Source organism: Talpa occidentalis, unplaced genomic scaffold (assembly GCF_014898055.3).
Source record: "Talpa occidentalis isolate TD23 unplaced genomic scaffold, MPIMG_talOcc4v2.1 talOcc4.11, whole genome shotgun sequence".
NCBI lineage: Eukaryota > Metazoa > Chordata > Mammalia > Eulipotyphla > Talpidae > Talpa > Talpa occidentalis.
The window spans coordinates 30,582,052-30,599,661 of record NW_023601104.1 but is presented as its reverse complement, the minus strand read 5'-3'; the positions used below and the strand labels follow the sequence as shown (position 1 = coordinate 30,599,661).

The following is a 17,610-nucleotide window of genomic DNA, read 5'->3' as shown; positions in this document are numbered from 1 at the left end:
TCAAAACCTGGTTTTTGAAAAATCTGCCCTTTCTAGTTGTCCATAGTTACAGTTAACACTAATACTGCAGTGATCAGCCCTGTTTCCATATCCCCAGGATGGGTGCCCACAAGTGGAATTCCTGGCTTCAAGGTCAAGGTGTGGTCCCTGAGGAGCCCCTTGAGAATTTACTCTTTCTCTAGTTTTGCAACTGGTTTTTTTTTTAAACTTTCCCAATTAACAGAAAATTAACATCTTTTGATGATTTGAGTTTCTTTGATGATGTGAAGTTGAGAACACTTTTTGTGTTCCTTGGCCATTTGCATTTTTTCTCTGGATTTTCCATTCATATCCACAAGGCAGGGCTTTTGAAATGGTTTTCACATGGAGATAAAAGTCTCTGCACACATTCAAATCTTCGTTTCTGGCCAGACCTTTCTAGTCATAAATTCTTTTTTAAAAAAATAAAAGATTTATTTATTTATGCATACAAGAGACAGAGTGGGGAACAGAACAGGCAGACTGACCAAAACACACCGCTGAGGGGAACAGCAGGCGCGACAGGTGAGGTCTGCTGCGCCACGTGGGTGTCTCCCTGGCCAGAGGCTGCAGATTGCTTCATAGTGCGGTGCTTAACCCCTTGCGCCACCAGGCAGGTCCCTCTAGTTATAAATTCTTCATTGTCTTATTGGCTGAGACTATAAGCAAGGTTGTGTCCTTTTTGAGAGAAATGAGTTTAATAATGTGCAGGAATAACTGACTAATGTACTCAGCACCTATTATGTGCCTACATTGTGCCAGGGGTTCTCAAAAACCTTATCTGTCCTACCCTCACGGCAGACCTTCCAGCTAGGGACTCTCCATTTCACAGATGGAGACACTGAGGCCCAGAGAGGGTCAGGGACTAGCAGGTGGCGGGATTGTTGTGTTCTCTTAACCAGCTCGTATAGTCCCTTTCCCTCCAGGGTGGGAGAGTGGATGGAGGGGCAGTCCTCAGGGCCCGCTCCAGCGCTGTGTCTCCTCCTCCAGATGGGAAGCCTATCGCCACGGATGTCATCGTCTTGGGCCGCACCAACTTGCTAATCTCCAGGGCACAGCCCCGGCATTCGGGTGTCTATGTCTGCAGGGCCAATAAGCCCCTTACACGCGACTTTGCCACCGCTGCGGCTGAGCTCCGAGTGCTGGGTGAGCAGGGTGACGGCTGAGGGTGTAGGTGTGAGGGAGACAGGATTGGGGCGGATTAACTGGGGCCAAGGGAAGACTAGGGAGAGAGAAGTGGGCAGGAGGGTATGTTAGACTGAGAGGTGATCCTGGAGTGTGAAAAGGGGATGGGGCTGCGTGGGTAGGGGATGTCAAGCTCACCAGGAGAATCCCTTTGTTAGGGAGCATCGAAGGTGACAGACTTGATAACTGGAAGAAAGGAGGTGGTGGAAAGAGATTGGAAGATGTACTAGGGGGAGTTGGGTCAGGGAGCAACTCTAGAAGGTAGAAGAGAAGGTAAATGAGGTGATGGGGTGAGGTACGGGAGGAGCTATTTGAGATATTTAGGGGAAGTCTGGGAACAATTCCGGGAGAGGAAGAGCATGGTCAGTGTGGGGCTGGGTTAAACCGGGGAGAGGGGTGTTGCGCTGCCCTGAGTATTAGGGGGGAGGCGGAGAAAGGTTAGAGCGCCTGGACGGGTGCGGTCGTCAGTGGGGATATTTGGGGTACGGGACAGAGCTCCTAGTGATCGGAGTACTAGCTCAGCGCCCCCTCTCCGCCCCCAGCGGCCCCTGCCATCTCGCAGGCGCCCGAGGCGCTGTCGCGGACGCGGGCGAGCACCGCGCGCTTCGTGTGCCGCGCGTCGGGGGAGCCGCGGCCCGCGCTGCGCTGGCTGCACGATGGGGCGCCGCTGAGGCCCAACGGGCGCGTCAAGGTGCAGGGCGGAGGTGGTAGTCTGGTCATCACGCAGATCGGCCTGCAGGACGCCGGCTACTACCAGTGTGTGGCCGAGAACCACGCGGGCACAGCGTGCGCCGCCGCCCCGCTGGCCGTCGTGGTGCGCGAGGGGCTGCCCAGCGCCCCCACGCGCGTCACGGCCACGCCGCTGAGCAGCTCCGCGGTCCTGGTGGCCTGGGAACGACCCGAACTTCACAGCGAGCAGATCATCGGCTTCTCTCTCCACTACCAGAAGGCACGGGGTAGGTCTGCTGGGGCCGGAGGCGCTGCAGCTAAGGCCCACCAGGGGGCGTCTCGGGAGGCACAGGTTGGAGGCTGAAGCGGGTCCTTTGGAGGTAGAGTGGGATGGGTAGGAGCCCCCGGAGAGAATTGAAGGGAGATGAGCTCATCTACCTTCAGACTTAGACAACAGTCTTCTGCCTGCAAAGTGTGTGGCACGTTTTCCTTTCAGCCAGTTTAAGAGAGGAGGAGGAAGATGCTTGTCCCAGGGAAAATGCCTTGGCATCCCTGGAGCCACATTTTAAACTGCTGCAGGAATAAATTCAGCTAGACGCCAGAAAGAACTTCCTAGGCAGTGGAAGAACTAATACAGTAGGACTAGAAGCCAGGGTAATTAATACTCTCCAGCTTAGCTTACCTGGTATATGATTCAGCTATAAATTATTTCAGAGCCTGGGACAATATGAAGGATCCCTAGACAGCCTTCAACTGACTAGGCCCTGGTGGTAGCCCTGTGACAATAGTCCTTTTGTCCCCTGTCACTGCAACAGGAATGGACAATGTGGAGTACCAGTTTGCAGTGAACAATGACACCACAGAGCTACAGGTTCGGGACCTGGAACCCAACACTGATTATGAGTTCTACGTGGTGGCCTACTCCCAGCTGGGGGCCAGCCGCACCTCCACCCCAGCGCTGGTCCACACACTGGATGATGGTAGGGCCTCTGAACCTGCAAGGGGCACCTTGGGGCCCAGAGAATTCCCTGGGGGTAGTGGCATTGCTTCTCTTTACTAGTGGGAGCTAAGGCACTTTTACCTGCCTTGTGTCATCTTTTGTTCCCTGTAAGGGGGTGGACAAGGGTTCTCCCCAGTTTATAGTCCGGGAAACTGAGGCCCAGAAAATGAGAGTGACTTGCCCAAGGTCAGTAGTACAATGGGACCCACACCCAAATCTTGAGATTCCCTGTATCCAATGACCCTTCTCTGGGACACACATGCACCCTCCAGTCAGGTAGGGGCCAGTGACATTAACCCATTGGTTGTGGGAGATTGTGCTCCAGACTTATTTCTGGCTTCAGGGTGGGAAGGATGTTCCCTCATCTCCAGCTTGGGGCTCTCCTGAGAGGCTCCCTTTCCTCCCTCAGATCCTGGTCCTGGGCCTACTTCTGACTTGCTGTGTGACCTGGGCAAGTCTCTGACCGCTCCTGGGCCTCACCTTCCACGTCGGTGGAGCAGAGCTCATGCTGATGTTCTTCTGTCTCAGTCCCCAGCGCAGCACCTCAGCTCTCCCTGTCCAGCCCCAACCCCTCGGACATCAGGGTGGCGTGGCTGCCCCTGCCTCCCAGCCTGAGCAATGGGCAGGTGGTGAAGTACAAGATAGAGTACGGTTTGGGAAAGGAAGGTAAGTGGGGGCAGGTGGAGGCTCCACCTGCTTGGGAATTAAACATGTGAAGGGTTGGTCATAGCAGAATAGGGGGACTCTGAGGAAATTAGGCAGGGTGGTGCTATAGGGAAAATGAGCCTGGAAAAGAGGTGTGGGCTAAGGGTAGGGATGGCAGGAGTGAAAAAGAAAGACAAAGAGGCTAACTCAAGACTGGGGGAGGCCAGAGTCTATCCCCACCTGCTCTGTAGGTGCAGTGCATAATCCTGTAGGCTCCCTAAGTTTCTTATCTGTGAAATGAGGCAGGTAGCTAGGTAACCTCTGGGTCCCTTCCAGCTCAAAAAATGTTAATAAATGAGTGATAGACAGGTAGAGGGTATGTTTGTGGTACTGGGGGAGATGGGGTATTGGGGAGGGTGTGTTAAGGTAGATGTTGGTAACCTGGGGTGTGGGTATGCTAGGGATAAAGAATTAGGAGAAGGCAAGTGGCTGGGAGAGGGGTAGGGTGAGGGTGAGAAGGGAGGAAAGGTGAGACTTGGGATGGTCATTGGGGCTCTGGAAGGTGGGCAGTGCCTGTTGACCTTCACGACCAACCCTCTGTGCCTGCACACTGCAGGGGCAGGGAGGAGGGGCGGCCATTGGCAGCTTGTGGAGAAGTGGGGAAAGCATGCCATAATCCTCTTCACTCTGAGCCAAGGCTGATGGCCTGTGTCAGCCGGGGTTGGAGGCCTCAAGCTCCCCTGGGCACTGAGAAACCAGGATCTGAGATGAAAGAGTTTGGTGTAGGGGAGTTGTTGAGGGTGGCCACCCAGCAGCTAGTCCTTTCTGTCCCAGCAGATCAGATTTTCTTCACCGAGGTGCCAGGAAACGAGACACAGCTTACGTTAAACTCGCTCCAGCCCAGCAAGGTATATCGAGTGCGAATCTCAGCTGGCACAGGGGCTGGCTACGGGGCCGCCTCACAATGGGTGCAGCACAGGACGCCCAGTGTGCACAACCAGAGCCACGGTATGGGGTCAGGGATGACAGGGTAGGGCAGTGTGTGGGTACATGTGTGCCTTTGGAACCCAGACCAAACCACCTCCTCTCAGAGACCGCCCATGGCTCCTCCCACAGGATGAGTACTAGAGGACAGGTGTAGAGGCTGGTCTTTTCACACATACTTAGGCTCAAATGTCCCTTCTATTTGCCATGTGACCTCAGACAAACCGTTCACAACTCTAAGGCTTCAGTTACTGCCAAGCATGAAGATTGATAATGCATTGCAAATGAAGTCTCCAGTACATAATAAGAAGTTGCTAAATAGCAGCTGCTTCCATTATTATGGTTGTATTTGGTTTTGTTGAGAGGCCCAATAGTAGAGTGGTTAAAGGCAGACAAAACCTGGTGCACATACTATCTCTGTGACCTTTGGCAAGTCACTTAACTTCTCTGAGCCTCCTTTTTCTTATCTGTAAAATCGGGATAATAGTGTTTTTATTATTTTATAAAGTTGTGAGAATGAAGTTAAAATACATGTATAAAATGCTTAGCATAGTGTCTGACACCTAGTAAGCCCCCCATGCTTTGACTCTAAGTAGAGTTCCCCACTCTAATGGCTCTATCCCTCCATCCCAGCCTCTACAAACACTGTGATCCCCGACTGCTGCCTTCCATAGAGTCCTTCAGGGGACCTAGAGAGCCCCACACTCTGCCCTTTGTTAACCTCTTTGCAAATGCCCTGAAGACATCCCTGCATTTGCAGAACTCTGGACCTGTACAATAATGACCCCAGGCCTGGCACTTAGGGTGGTGGGTGAGCGGTGATGCTTTGAGAGAAGGCTGACAAGAACATCACTCAGTGCTTCTTCCTGCTTTTTGTCTCTTCTTGCCTCTTCTTCCTCTTCATCCCTGGCCTTCTCCTCCTCTGATGCCCTATTCTTGTCTTTCTCCTTTGCATCCTGTTCCTCTGTCCCCAGTCCCTTTTGCCCCTGCAGAGTTGAAGGTACGGGCGAGGATGGAGTCCCTGGTCGTTTCCTGGCAGCCACCCCCTCATCCCGCCCAGATCTCTGGCTACAAACTGTACTGGCGGGAGGTGGGGGCTGAGGAGGAGGCTGATGGTGAAAGCCCCCCAGGGGGCCGTGGAGACCAGGCTTGGGATGTGGGGCCTGTCCGGCTCAAGAAGAAAGTGAAGCAGTATGAGCTGACCCAGCTAGGTGAGGAGGGCTGGGGGAAGGAGCAAGATGGACATAGCTTCAGCGGGGGGCTGGACAAGTTGGGTGCAGGAGTCGGAGATGGAGTCTTCTCTGGGGATGAGAGAGTGACCCCAGAGGCCCCACTAGCCAGTGAGTGACCCCTGTGACCTTCTGCAGTCCCCGGCCGGCTGTATGAGGTGAAGCTCGTGGCATTCAACAAGCATGAGGACGGCTATGCAGCAGTGTGGAAGGGCAAAACGGAGAAGGCCCCCATACCAGGTGAGGAACTGCGGAGGCGGGAGGAGGGCTCCATGGAGGCTTCTGTGTGCGGCTCCCTTTCCTTTTCTCTGGGCTGGTCCTGGTGATCAGGCCATCGGGTAGCCTCAGCCACCCCATTTTTCTAGGCCCAGGGTCCTCGTCCAGCTCCAAACAGCCTCTGTCATAGACAGAAAACTTGTGCCCTGCCTTTTAGTCTTGTCTTTTCATGATCTGTGAACTAATTTGTAAGGTTTGGACAGAGAGCAACCCTATGGTGGAAAGTGACTCCTGACCCTAAGTTTGACCTTTACATTTTGAAAACACACCCACCAAGGCCACACTCTCATCTTATCCCTGCACTCCAAGCAGGGAGAATCTGTTATGTGACTCTCAGGAAACTGAGGCTCAGGGAGGTGAAAAGACTTGTCCAAGTCACACAGAACCCAGGCTTGAGCCAGGACTCCCAGCTCCCAGGCAGGATCTTCCCACTCAGGGCCCTGTCCTGGTGTCATGGTGGCGCACCCCAATACTCCCTTACCCCTACTTCCCAGGCTCATTTCCACCATGGAAAGCATGTTAGTGGAAAGAAAACTCAACCTGGAGCCAAGAAACCTGGGCTCTAATTCCAGTTTGTTTGTTCAGCAAATTGTTTACTGAGTGTCTGCTATGAGCCAGCTTTGTTCTAGGAATTTAGTGTGAAGAACTGCACAAATAAGGCCCCTGCTCTCCTAGAGTTGGCATTTTATGTAATAAACATTACATTATGTAATAAACATTTATCATCCTATAGTACTTACCATATATATACACAGGTACATATATGCTGCATATATATTTCAGGCTGCTGTAACAAGAATATCATAGACTGGGGACTTAGGTAACTAACATTTGCTACCCACAGTTCTGGAGGTTGGGAAGTCAAGATCAAGGTGTCGGCAGAGTCAGTGTCTGCTGAGAGCCCACTTGCTCATTCATAAACCATAGATCATCTTTCTGTGTCCTTGTGGCAGAGAGAGGGCTGGAGAGGTCTCTTCTGCAAGGGTGCTGTTTATGAACTGAAAGTTTGTGTGCTCCCCCAATTCATATGTTGAAACCCTACCCTCTGATGTGATGCATGAGGAGGCAATTAGGATTAGTGCCCTTAGAAGAGTCACAAGCAAGCCTGCAACCCAGAAGAGGACCCTCACCAGGACTTGAATATGCTGGCACTTCACTCTCCAGACTGTGAGAAATGAATGTGTTGTCTATAAGCTACCCAGTCTGTGGTTCTTTGTTCTGGCAGCCTGAATGAACAAACACAGGCACTAATCCCATTCACGAGGGATCCACCGTATGTATATGAATTTTGGGGGGGACCCAAACATTCAGTGCATAACAATATGCCAGACACATTTCCATGTACTTTACAAATATCAAGTAATTTAATCATCATCTCGTAGCTACTCCCTGAGGCAGATATTTCTATTGGTTTCACTTACAGAATAGGAAATAAATGCATAGAAAGGTTAAGTAACTTCTTTGTGGTCACACAGCGAATCAGTGGCAGAGGTGGGATTTGAAGTGGGGCCGCCTGGCTCCGGAGTCTGTGCTCCTAATTGCCATGATTTGCTACTTCTCTCCAGTACATTCTTACATATTAGTGTTCCACAGTCCTCTCTATGTATGACCTTGGCAAAAATCACTTAAATTCTTTCCTCATCTGTGAGCAGGAGCAAAAGAAGGGAAAAGGAAGTGACTATAAACTGGGAACTTGAAACCACTTTACATGTTTAGGGAGGAGTGTCTTCCTCTCTTCTCCAATACTTTTCTTTTTCACCTTCCAGATCTACCCATCCAAAGGGGACCACCTTTGCCCCCTGCCCATGTCCACGCAGAATCCAACAGCTCCACATCCATTTGGCTTCGATGGAAAAAACCAGATTTCACCACAGTCAAGATTGTCAACTACACTGTGCGCTTCAGCCCCTGGGGTCTCAGAAATGCCTCCCTGGTCACCTATTACACCAGGTAGGGACTGGGCTGGTGCTGTAAAGGGGGAGGAAGGGTGGACAGGGTGGTGAGGGAGGCAGTGGGTGGTGGTGAGGAGAGACACCCTGGGATTCAGGAACAGTCCATGGTTCGCATGTCATATTGGGGGACACAGATGGAGAAGGGGAGGTCATTCAATCCCATCTCCTCAAAACACAACTTTGCACTTACCCCATTGGGAACATGATGCAGGACTGTCCTATTACTTCAACCTCAGAGGGCTCACAAGAAGAGACAGCCCGGCTGCTGTCCTGTGAGGGGCCCCAGTCAGATGGGGAGACAGAACCCCTGCCATGAGGAGTTGCTGCTTTATCAGAGAAAATATTACATAGATATAAATGGTTGCAGCAGATGAAAAATTAAATCAAGGAAAAGATGCATTAAAAATGGTTCTCTGGAGGCCTCCCTGGTGGCGCAAGGGGTTAAGTTTCAGCACTCTGAAACTTTCTGCAGCCACTGCAGCATGAGCTCGAGCCCCAGCCAGGGAGTTAAACTACATGGTGAGACAGACCTCTCCTGTCTCTCATACTGCTCCCCTCAGCAGTGCATTTCAGTAGATCTGCCTGTTCTGCTCCCTACTCTGTCTCTGGTGAATCCTCTCACCTCCTCCCCTCCCACCTCTGACCTACACCCCAGCATTTGTATGTGTAAATAAATGAAATAAATCTTTTTTTTTTTTTTGAAAGAAAATGTTCCCTGGGTAGAGAATGACTCAGATTAATCCAGAAAGGTTTCCTGGAGGATGGGGCATGGCTTAGAGACTGGACAGGGTGCACAGTTGACAAGACACCTTGGGAGCAATATATATTCAGACCTCTCTGTAGGTCTTCTGGGTGGTTTAGTGGCCTCCATGCCCAGGGGCAGATTCTCTTCCCCAGGTGGGATCTGGGGCTGGGGCAGGGGCTAGGGCAATAGATTAGAAGAGTGTGCCTGAGTACTAGTCATGGTTCTTCGGTTCTTCCCTCGGCAGCTCTGGAGAAGACATCCTCATTGGCGGACTGAAGCCATTCACCAAATATGAGTTTGCGATACAGTCACACGGTGTGGACATGGATGGGCCTTTCGGCTCAGTGGTGGAGCGCTCCACCCTGCCTGACCGTGAGTGTCCCTCTTATCACCAATCTGTCCTGCCCCAGCAACCCTGTTTTCTAAAACATCCCTCAGAGCCCCATTGTGACTGTCATTTGCTTTGCATTTCTTAACTACTTACGCATGCATAATAATGTAAGATTTAGAGGAATGACTTCTTTTAAGGGGCTATAGCAAGACCACCGTGATGGGGGAAGAGAGGCTAGGCAAGGGCAGGAGTCCTAGATTTTGTATTAGGGTCTCTGTCCTCTCCTTGACATTGCCAGGCCCTTCCCACCCTCATATGTCCTCATTCCTCAGAAGGGAGGAGAGGCCCATTTGCTCTGGAACCCTCTGGAAATGGCATTTCAAGACAAATGGACTTCTCTTTTCACAGCAGAGGCTCTTTGGTTCTGCAGCACCATGACCATTTCCCTTCTCACTAACAGAAGACCTTTGTCCCATGATCTGAAATAGAGATATATGTGAGGGTGAGAATAGAGGGTCCTCTGCTCTAATGAATTTCTTTTTTTTTTTTAGCTTTTTTTTTTTTAAGATTTATTTATTTATACAAGCACTGGGATACAGGCCAGAGGCACGGGAGGGTGAGAGAATTCACCAGAGACAGAGCAGGGAACAGAACAGGCAGAAAGACCGAAAGCACTGCTGAGGGGAGCAGTGGGCAAGACAGGAGAGGTCTGCTACGCCATGTGGGGATCGAACTTGTGCTGCAGTGGCTGGTGATAGCTTGATAGTGCCGTCTTTAACCCCTGCTCCACCAGGGATACTCTTTCAATAAGTATTTTTAAACACTGTTTACATTGAACTTTATTGTGGAATAGATGGCAACCTTAGTATGAGAATTTAAAATAAATGTAAATCTTCCCAAAAAATTTCAGTTCTGCTCCCAAGCCTCAGAATACCAGACAATTTCCTCAACTTTTGGAAGCATTGAGATGTGGAAATTTGAGGTGCTCTGCTCCCCTAATTGGGTGGAGCTGAGTAGGGAAGAGTTTCAGGGGGTGGATAGTGGTAAAGTTTTCTCCCTAACTGTTTTCTAGAAAGTCTCCAATTAGAGACCAGACCTCATTTTTTTTTTGTTTTGTTTTATCCAGTGAAAGAGGAAGAAGGGAGCCCATATCCTCACCCCTGTCTCCCAGTTGCCCTCAGATCTAGGGCTCCTGGTGACCCTGCCTCTCCCTGTGTCCTCCCCTGCACTCAGGACCCTCAACACCCCCATCTGACTTGCGCCTGAGCTCCCTGACACCGTCCACTGTTCGGCTGCACTGGTGCCCTCCCACAGAGCCCAATGGCGAGATCGTGGAGTATCTGATCCTGTACAGCAACAACCATACCCAACCCGAGCACCAGTGGACCCTGCTCACCACTGAGGGTGAGGGCTCCCACCCTGGGCATCCAAACAGGAACTTCCTCGGCCTCTCCAGTGGCTGGGTTTGTAGAGTGCTGCTGGTTGGTCCTAGGGGAGTCTAGGAGGAGTAGACAGAAGCCACTGCCCTAGTGGGAGGAGGAAGACTTTCTCAGTCCTATTTCCCAGCCCGTCCCCTTATCCCATTCCCCTCCACACACACACCGCGCCCCCCACCCAATCCACCACCCCTGCTCTGTCTGCTTCCCCCACCCCAGGAAACATCTTCAGTGTTGAGGTGCATGGCCTGGAGAGCGATACCAGGTACTTCTTCAAGATGGGGGCACGCACCGAGGTGGGGCCTGGACCCTTCTCTAGCCTACGAGATGTGATCACTCTGCAGGAAAAGCTCTCAGGTAGGAGGGCCAGAGGGAGGCAGATGTGGGGGCCATCCTGGGGTGACCTAGGGTCTCCAGAAACCCCTGGAGTTGACTTCTTACCTTGAAATCATCTCTTCCAAGACCTTGTCTCCAAGTCCAACTACTCTGTTATGGTTCTGGACAGTGGTCCCCCTGGTTCGGAGTAGAGGGGAATTTGAAGGGGGAAAGAGTATGGATCAGTGGCGATTCAGTGCAGAAGTCAGATTTATGGGAGACCAGTTTGGTTTGGAGACTAGTTTCTTCTCTGGGAGATTGCTATAATTGGAGGATTGGCTTGGTGACATGATGACCCTTGTGGGGTGGAAGTGGACAGCCAGACTATGTCATTTGTATGACTCAGTATAAATGAAATGTGGGGTCCCTTATTTAAAAATGAGGGTCAATTTTAACATGGTGACAGAAGAGCATTAAACTCTTAAATTAAAGTGTGGGCCCCTCTGAGTTAGGCCCCCTTCAATCTCACTTGCCACACACCCAAGAAACCCTGGTGGACAGGCAAGAGTGTCACTGAAAGGGTCAAGTTGATGGATCAGTATCACAACTTCCAGATGTCCAAGGGGGAGGACGGTCAGAGGAAGAAGCAGGGTGGAGCCTCCCTGCCTGGCATCTGAAGATTTCAGGTATCCAATGGGTGAGAGTCAGGCTAGTGGTCTTCTGAGGAAGCCACAAGAAGTCCTATCTATGAATCTCGGGCTTTTCCTGTCCTTGACCACTCTGTCCCCTCTCTCTCCCACAGACTCCTTGGATGTGCACTCAGTCACGGGCATCATAGTGGGTGTCTGCCTGGGCCTCCTCTGCCTCCTGGCCTGCATGTGTGCTGGCCTGCGCCGCAGCCCCCACAGGTGGGCGAGGGAACCCGTCTTGACCACAGAAAAGAGAGATTTCCAGAAGGGCTGCAGAGCTGAGAGAGAAAGGAGCCATGATTTGCCCCCACAGAGCTCCACTAAAATTAGGACTCTGGGATGAAGGGACTGGGGTGATGTTCTCATGAGTGTGGGGCAGGGTTTAGGGGAATCCCCAGCTTACCCCCCTCAGTGAGGGCAGGCATAAGTAAAGCTACTTTTCTCCCACTTCCTCTATAGCTGCCAGCACCTTAGAAGTGGGACCCCAATGTCCAGATGCCTGGAGCCAAGGGAGGAAGGCCCCCCTATGTAGGGTCATGGCTGTTTTAAAATGTTTCTCACTCATTGCACAGTCCAGAAGATCAAGTCCCAGAGATGGACAGAATCTACCCAGGAATATAGACTTGGCTAGACCCTTGCCCCCCTCCTCCACCTGACCCCTCACTCTGACCAACACTGCCTGTTGCCCATCTTCATTTCCAGGGAAACCCTCCCAGGACTGTCCTCCACGGCCACCGCTAGAAACCCTGCACTGTACTCCCGAGCCCGACTGGCTCCCCCTAACCCCCCAACTGCCCATGAACTGGAGTCCCTTGTGCACCCCCGTCCCCAAGAATGGTCCCCACCACCATCAGACATCGAGGACCGGGCTGAAGTGCACAGCCTCATGGGTGGTGGTGTTTCAGACTGCCGGGGTCACTCCAAGAGAAAGGTGAGTTTGGAGCTTGGGTAGATGAGCCCCACACTGCAGCTCATTCCCAAATAGGACAGCAGGGGGCACAAGAGCACAGCATGTGACCCTGTGAGAGAACCTCCCCTCCCCTCGCCTTCCCTGGCTAACTGCAGGAGAAAAGGGGCACTCTCTCCTTCCATGAAAGGGTTGGCAGGGCAGGGAAGCAGATGGGCCTCCGCCCCCTGGCAGAATGGGTCAGTCTAGTTGTTATGCCCCTGATGGGCAGCTGACTCAGGGGGATCAGAACACCCAAATCCTTCCGCCTGGGAGTTGGGGTGACCTCCAAGACCCAGTCCTCCCCATATAGGGAAAAGAGCCTGGTCAATTTGGCTGTAGTCAAATAAATTGGGACCCAGAGAAGGCAGAAGGCATGTTCCCCTCCCTATACCAGCAGGGTGGCTCATCTCACTCTGCCCCCGAGCAGTCCCCTCAAATCTGAGTCTTTCCTCAGCTTCTCGCTGCTTCTGTGGTGAAGGAGATCCTTTCTAACTTGGAAATCTCTGGGTCTTACCAGAACATCTGATATTAGGCTTTTCTGCAGGAGTCTTCACCATCCTCAAGTTCACCCCACACTCTTAGTCCATTTTGTGCTCCTCCCATAACCTTGCGGTGGGAGAGACCCAGGGGTCCTAGAGTCTAGCTCTACTACGTCCCTCTCTTCTGCTTCTTTCTCCCGCCAAGCCCTCAGTGCTCCCACTTCCTTTCCCTGTGCAGGTCTCCTGGACTCAGCCCGGTGGACCCACCTGGGCAGGTTCCTGGGCAGGCTGTGAGCTGCCCCAAGCAGGCCCCGTGCCCTCTCTGACCCGGGCCCTGCTGCCCCCTGCTGGAACTGGGCAGACACTGTTGCTTCAGGCTCTCGTGTATGACGCCATAAAGGTCAGTGTGCCGGGAGAAAGGGAGAGGAAAGGAGAGAAGGGTCCCCAAGCTTGTGAAAAGCAAGTAGTGAGTTCTCTGAGACCCCCGAAGGTCACTTCTCTGGGGATAGGTGTCTAACCAGCAGACCCTGGAACCTCTACAGGTGAGTGGGCGAAAAACAAGCCAGTTTTCTAGAGTCTGTTTCACCTGGTTTGGGAACAGTCCCCTCTCTACCCACACCTAAGTGGGCCACAACAGAATTACCGTGTACCCGCCGGTGGGCCTGGCCTGAGTGCATCCAGCCTTCTCTCCTGTTCACTGAGGCCCTGACTGTGTCCGCTGTGTCTGGAACTCGTGGGTGTGGGCAGATGGGCAGTGTTCCATTTCTTCCTGCCTTCTCAGGAGGCTGACCATCATCTCTCATAGGAGAGTCACTGCTTCCCGCCCCATCTCCCATGTGATTGACACTCTGGGGCCCCCAAGGGAGGGTTGGTCTCTCTGCACCCCAACTATGTTGGCCATTCTGATGGTCCATCTTAATGATGCTCACTTGTCTTTGTGTTATCTGCTCTGACTAGGGCAATGGGAGGAAGAAGCCGCCCCCAGCCTGCAGGAACCAGGTGGAGGCTGAAGTCATTGTCCACTCTGACTTTAGTGCCTCCAAAGGGAACCCTGACCTCCACGTCCAAGACCTGGAACCTGAGGAGACCCTGTGTTTGGATGCGCCTGAACTCACCTTGGGGGTTGTAGATCCAGGGCAAGGAGCAGACTGGCTGGACACAGAGCTGGGAGGGTGTGAGCAGGCAACTAATGGGCCAGATAGACTTACGTGCCTGCCAGAGGCAGCCAATGCTTCCTGCCCCTACCCGGACCTCCAGTCCAGTGAGGCTTTGGAGGAGGTCCCTGGAAATAGCTGCCAGCCAAAGGCCCCAAGCCCTCTAGGAGCCAGTCCAGGCCTGCCCAGAGCCCCAGTCTCCTCCTCTGCTTAGCTCTGTAGCGGGTGCAGTTGGGGCAGGCTGGTGTGGATCACAGGACATGACATGTGTGGCCACAAGTGCACACACATGTACCTGCAGATACTGAGCACCACCAAGCCATCCGGAGCCTTCTCGGGTGCTTTGGCTGGGGGAACAGGGAGAAATGGATTGATTCACTCCTCCCATACTCGACGCATGTGATATGTGAAAGACACATGAGGCACCGCTAAATGTGATATACGCACGTGTGAAGCACGAATATGTGCTGGTTGACGAACTGGGGACCTTGGTCCAGGCAATGGTCACCACGGCCTAACTGATCCTCCAGGTCAGGACAGTGTCCCAAAGTGGTCCGTCACCAGCCCTGAGGGCCCCGCACCTCCGCTGCCCAGCCTTTTATTACACTCTGAGAGTGTCTCCAATGCCCTGTCTGACAAAGACAGCCCCAGCCCATTTTCCTGTCTGGCTGGGCTGAGCGCGAGTAGGCTCTGAATGCCTGACATTTTAGCTGCATTGCCTCCGTCTCCCATGTCCCCACGGCCCAAGTCGAGAGGGTGACCCTGGCTCCCCTCGAAGCAACTCTGCATTTAATTTTGTAATTTGGGAAGTGCCTGGTCTTGAAATCTCTTTCTTTCCCTCCCCTTCACTGTTCTGTTGGTCTGTCTCCCAGCCTCCTTCCCTCCCAGTTCGATTCTAGTGTCCCATTCTGCTCCTCCTTGCTGATACTCTCCTTTCCTCTGTGCTTTGTGTCCTCCGTGAGTCTCTGCTGGCTCTCTCGCCTCTCCCAGACTGTGTCATGTGGCTGTCCTGCCTGGGCTGCAGCTCTGCATCCTCCCCTAACAACATGACTACCTCATGTCTGCTTCGAGGCCATAGCTGACTCCTGTGTCTGCCGTTCACTCACTCGCTGGTCATCCTCCTGTCCCCTCTTCTCTCTGTGCCTCCTCACGCCTCTCCCCAGGCAGACTGCCCAGGCCCAGTGCAGATGTGGGGAAGGCCTTCCAACTGCCCTGGTATCTTTCTCCCTGGGATCGAGATAGGTGAGTTCTCCTTGGAGTTGATGAATCCAAGTCACACAAGGGGATTTTTGAGACAGGGAGAGTGTGACCCAGAGGCTCAGGATAAAATTACTCCCTTTTCTGCAGGGAGGTGGGTTTGCTTGATGGTGGGGGTTAAGGTCCACCTTTCTTTCCAGTTGAAGCTAAAGGAGGGGCAAGGGTGGGAGTTAGTGTACCCCCAACCCAGCCCCAACAGCCCAGCCATTCCCCTCTATGTACCTTGAAGAAGTGGTAGAGTTGGTAGTGAGGGGGAATCTTATCCTCTGGGGTGCTGGAAGGGAGGTCTTTGCACAGGACAAAAGTGATTGGCTCCTTTCCTTTCGTTTTGTTTTTGCTTATTGAATCCTGAAGTCATTTTCTGCTGACCCACCACCCAGAGACAAGCTTGACTTCTATTTCCCGTGTGGAGGAAACAATGTCATTTGTTTGATTTTTGCACCTCAGCTTCTTAGAGAAGCCTAGAACAAGAGGTTTTTCCTCCCTAAGTGCATCTCTTGAACAGATTGGCACATCAAGGGTTAACTCTGGCTTCTGGGCCAAATTAGAAATAACCAGTCTATCTTTCCTAGGTTTTTTTTTTTTTTTTTTTCCTCTCTTTTAATGGTGAAATGCCTCTCAGTGGAGTTGCAGCTTCCTCAGACCCTTTCAGCATCTGTTTATTACACTCGGGTGTCACTCACGTTTGACATCCCGCACCTACATTTCCTCCCCCTCCCCCTCCTTCAGCCAGCTTATGATAACACTAAAGATTATTAATGTTGGTTTTGTATCTTGTTAAGGACAGAATTGTCACTTGTACTGTTTCTGTAGCATTCAGCCTTGCTGTGGCTAACACCACTGTCTATGTTTCATCATTGCTCTGAAGGTCAAAAGCCTCATTTTATTTTGCTGGTCTGATTTTTTTTTTTTCCAGGGGAAAAAAAGTGCCCTGAATAAAATGGCTGTTTTAACAGTAGGCTCTTAGCATTACACCACATAGTCATTTTTCATGTTCTTGTTTAACAGGCACTGAGGTTCTGGTTTAAATTAAATAGCTGCAAATGAGACAATTTATAACCCATTAGGTTGGGTGGAAAATTGTTTCTCAAAAGCAAATAAGTAATAAATCTGGTATCTGCCTATAACTCACAGTTGATAAGAAAGTGGCCATTACTCACTAGCATTATATATGATTTGGGCTCTGGGTAATTTGGAAGTGTTAGGTTTGTGTCTTTGTAGCAGTATTTTTATTAGAAAAGAGTCTATTGGCCTTTTACAGGGTATTAATTGCTTTTGTCACCCACCATTGATGCCTTATGTTTTTTGAGTCTCACTTAAAAACCTTCCTTTTCTTGATGCATGACAAGTGTAATCAATATGTGCTCATTTATTTGTCTGTATTTAGTTTATGCTATATTATTTAATTACTTTTCCAGCAGTTTTCTTTTTCTTACAAATATGATATTCTTTAGTGTTAAGCCAAGGCATTGATCATGTATCTGTCCCTATAATGAGTTAATAAACTATTTTCCAAAAATGTGAAATTCTCTTTTGGAACCAATGATTAGTCTTTCTGCCCTGGGGACTGTATTTCCTATCAGGACAGGAAGTGTTGATTTTTGAGGGCAGAGAGCAGGCAGTCATGGGGAAGAACTAAACCACCTTCCTCTCTCAATAGACACTAAGGAAAAGGATTTAAATCTAGTAAGGATGCCTTCTTGATAACACTCTTCTGGGCTCTCTGAGGATCTTTTTTCATCTGGGCACACAAGGGTACCCACGCACAGTGGAGTGCAAGGGAGGCATGAAGGAACAATTCTAGAGATTTGGGTTCTTCAATCTTCTGTGTAACTCTGGACATCAAAACTGCTCATGGCTGCATAGTCACACTTGTGGACACTGTGCCCACAAGCTTAGAATCACACATGTACAGGCACTTTCACCAAGATCCTGCGTCCCTTAACTCAAATATGGGTAGTGTCTCACACCCCACACCCATGGCAGGATCCCAGTTGGCAGCAGCTCTGATGAGATTTTTACAGAGCCTGGAACACACATACTTTTCTACTGGAAGGAACCAAGAGCCAGAGGCTGTCTTGCCCAGGACCACCCCCAAAGTGACTGGTGGGCCAGACCTGAGAGTTAATTGACAGATCACACAGAGAGATACTGCACATTTTGCATGCAGCAGAATAGCCATTATTTGCATATCACTCTCAGACCAAGGGTTGTGATAAAGAAGAATTAAACACTTGTCAAAATGAATTTAAAATGACAGCAACTCAGGATACCAATTTGACCTCTCTGGAGCCCAG

The 17,610-nt window shown here is 51.2% G+C and overlaps 1 protein-coding gene across 2 annotated transcripts in view; it reads left to right on the top strand.

Moving 5' to 3' along the window:
• The window catches only part of IGDCC4 (immunoglobulin superfamily DCC subclass member 4), a 39,685-nt gene extending 22,853 nt beyond the window's left edge, over window positions 1-16,832 (top strand). For both annotated transcript variants that reach the window (XM_037502734.2, XM_037502733.1), the window contains exons 6-20: window positions 1,009-1,164; window positions 1,746-2,159; window positions 2,688-2,852; window positions 3,401-3,538; window positions 4,355-4,525; window positions 5,476-5,712; window positions 5,869-5,970; window positions 7,773-7,956; window positions 8,948-9,075; window positions 10,268-10,438; window positions 10,690-10,827; window positions 11,588-11,693; window positions 12,177-12,405; window positions 13,141-13,302; window positions 13,860-16,832. In XM_037502734.2, coding sequence (XP_037358631.1) covers window positions 1,009-1,164; window positions 1,746-2,159; window positions 2,688-2,852; window positions 3,401-3,538; window positions 4,355-4,525; window positions 5,476-5,712; window positions 5,869-5,970; window positions 7,773-7,956; window positions 8,948-9,075; window positions 10,268-10,438; window positions 10,690-10,827; window positions 11,588-11,693; window positions 12,177-12,405; window positions 13,141-13,302; window positions 13,860-14,270 — 2,912 coding nt within the window. In that variant the 3' untranslated portion in view covers window positions 14,271-16,832. The remainder of the gene's footprint in view (window positions 1-1,008; window positions 1,165-1,745; window positions 2,160-2,687; window positions 2,853-3,400; window positions 3,539-4,354; window positions 4,526-5,475; window positions 5,713-5,868; window positions 5,971-7,772; window positions 7,957-8,947; window positions 9,076-10,267; window positions 10,439-10,689; window positions 10,828-11,587; window positions 11,694-12,176; window positions 12,406-13,140; window positions 13,303-13,859) is intronic.
• The last annotated feature ends 778 nt before the right edge of the window (window positions 16,833-17,610 follow it).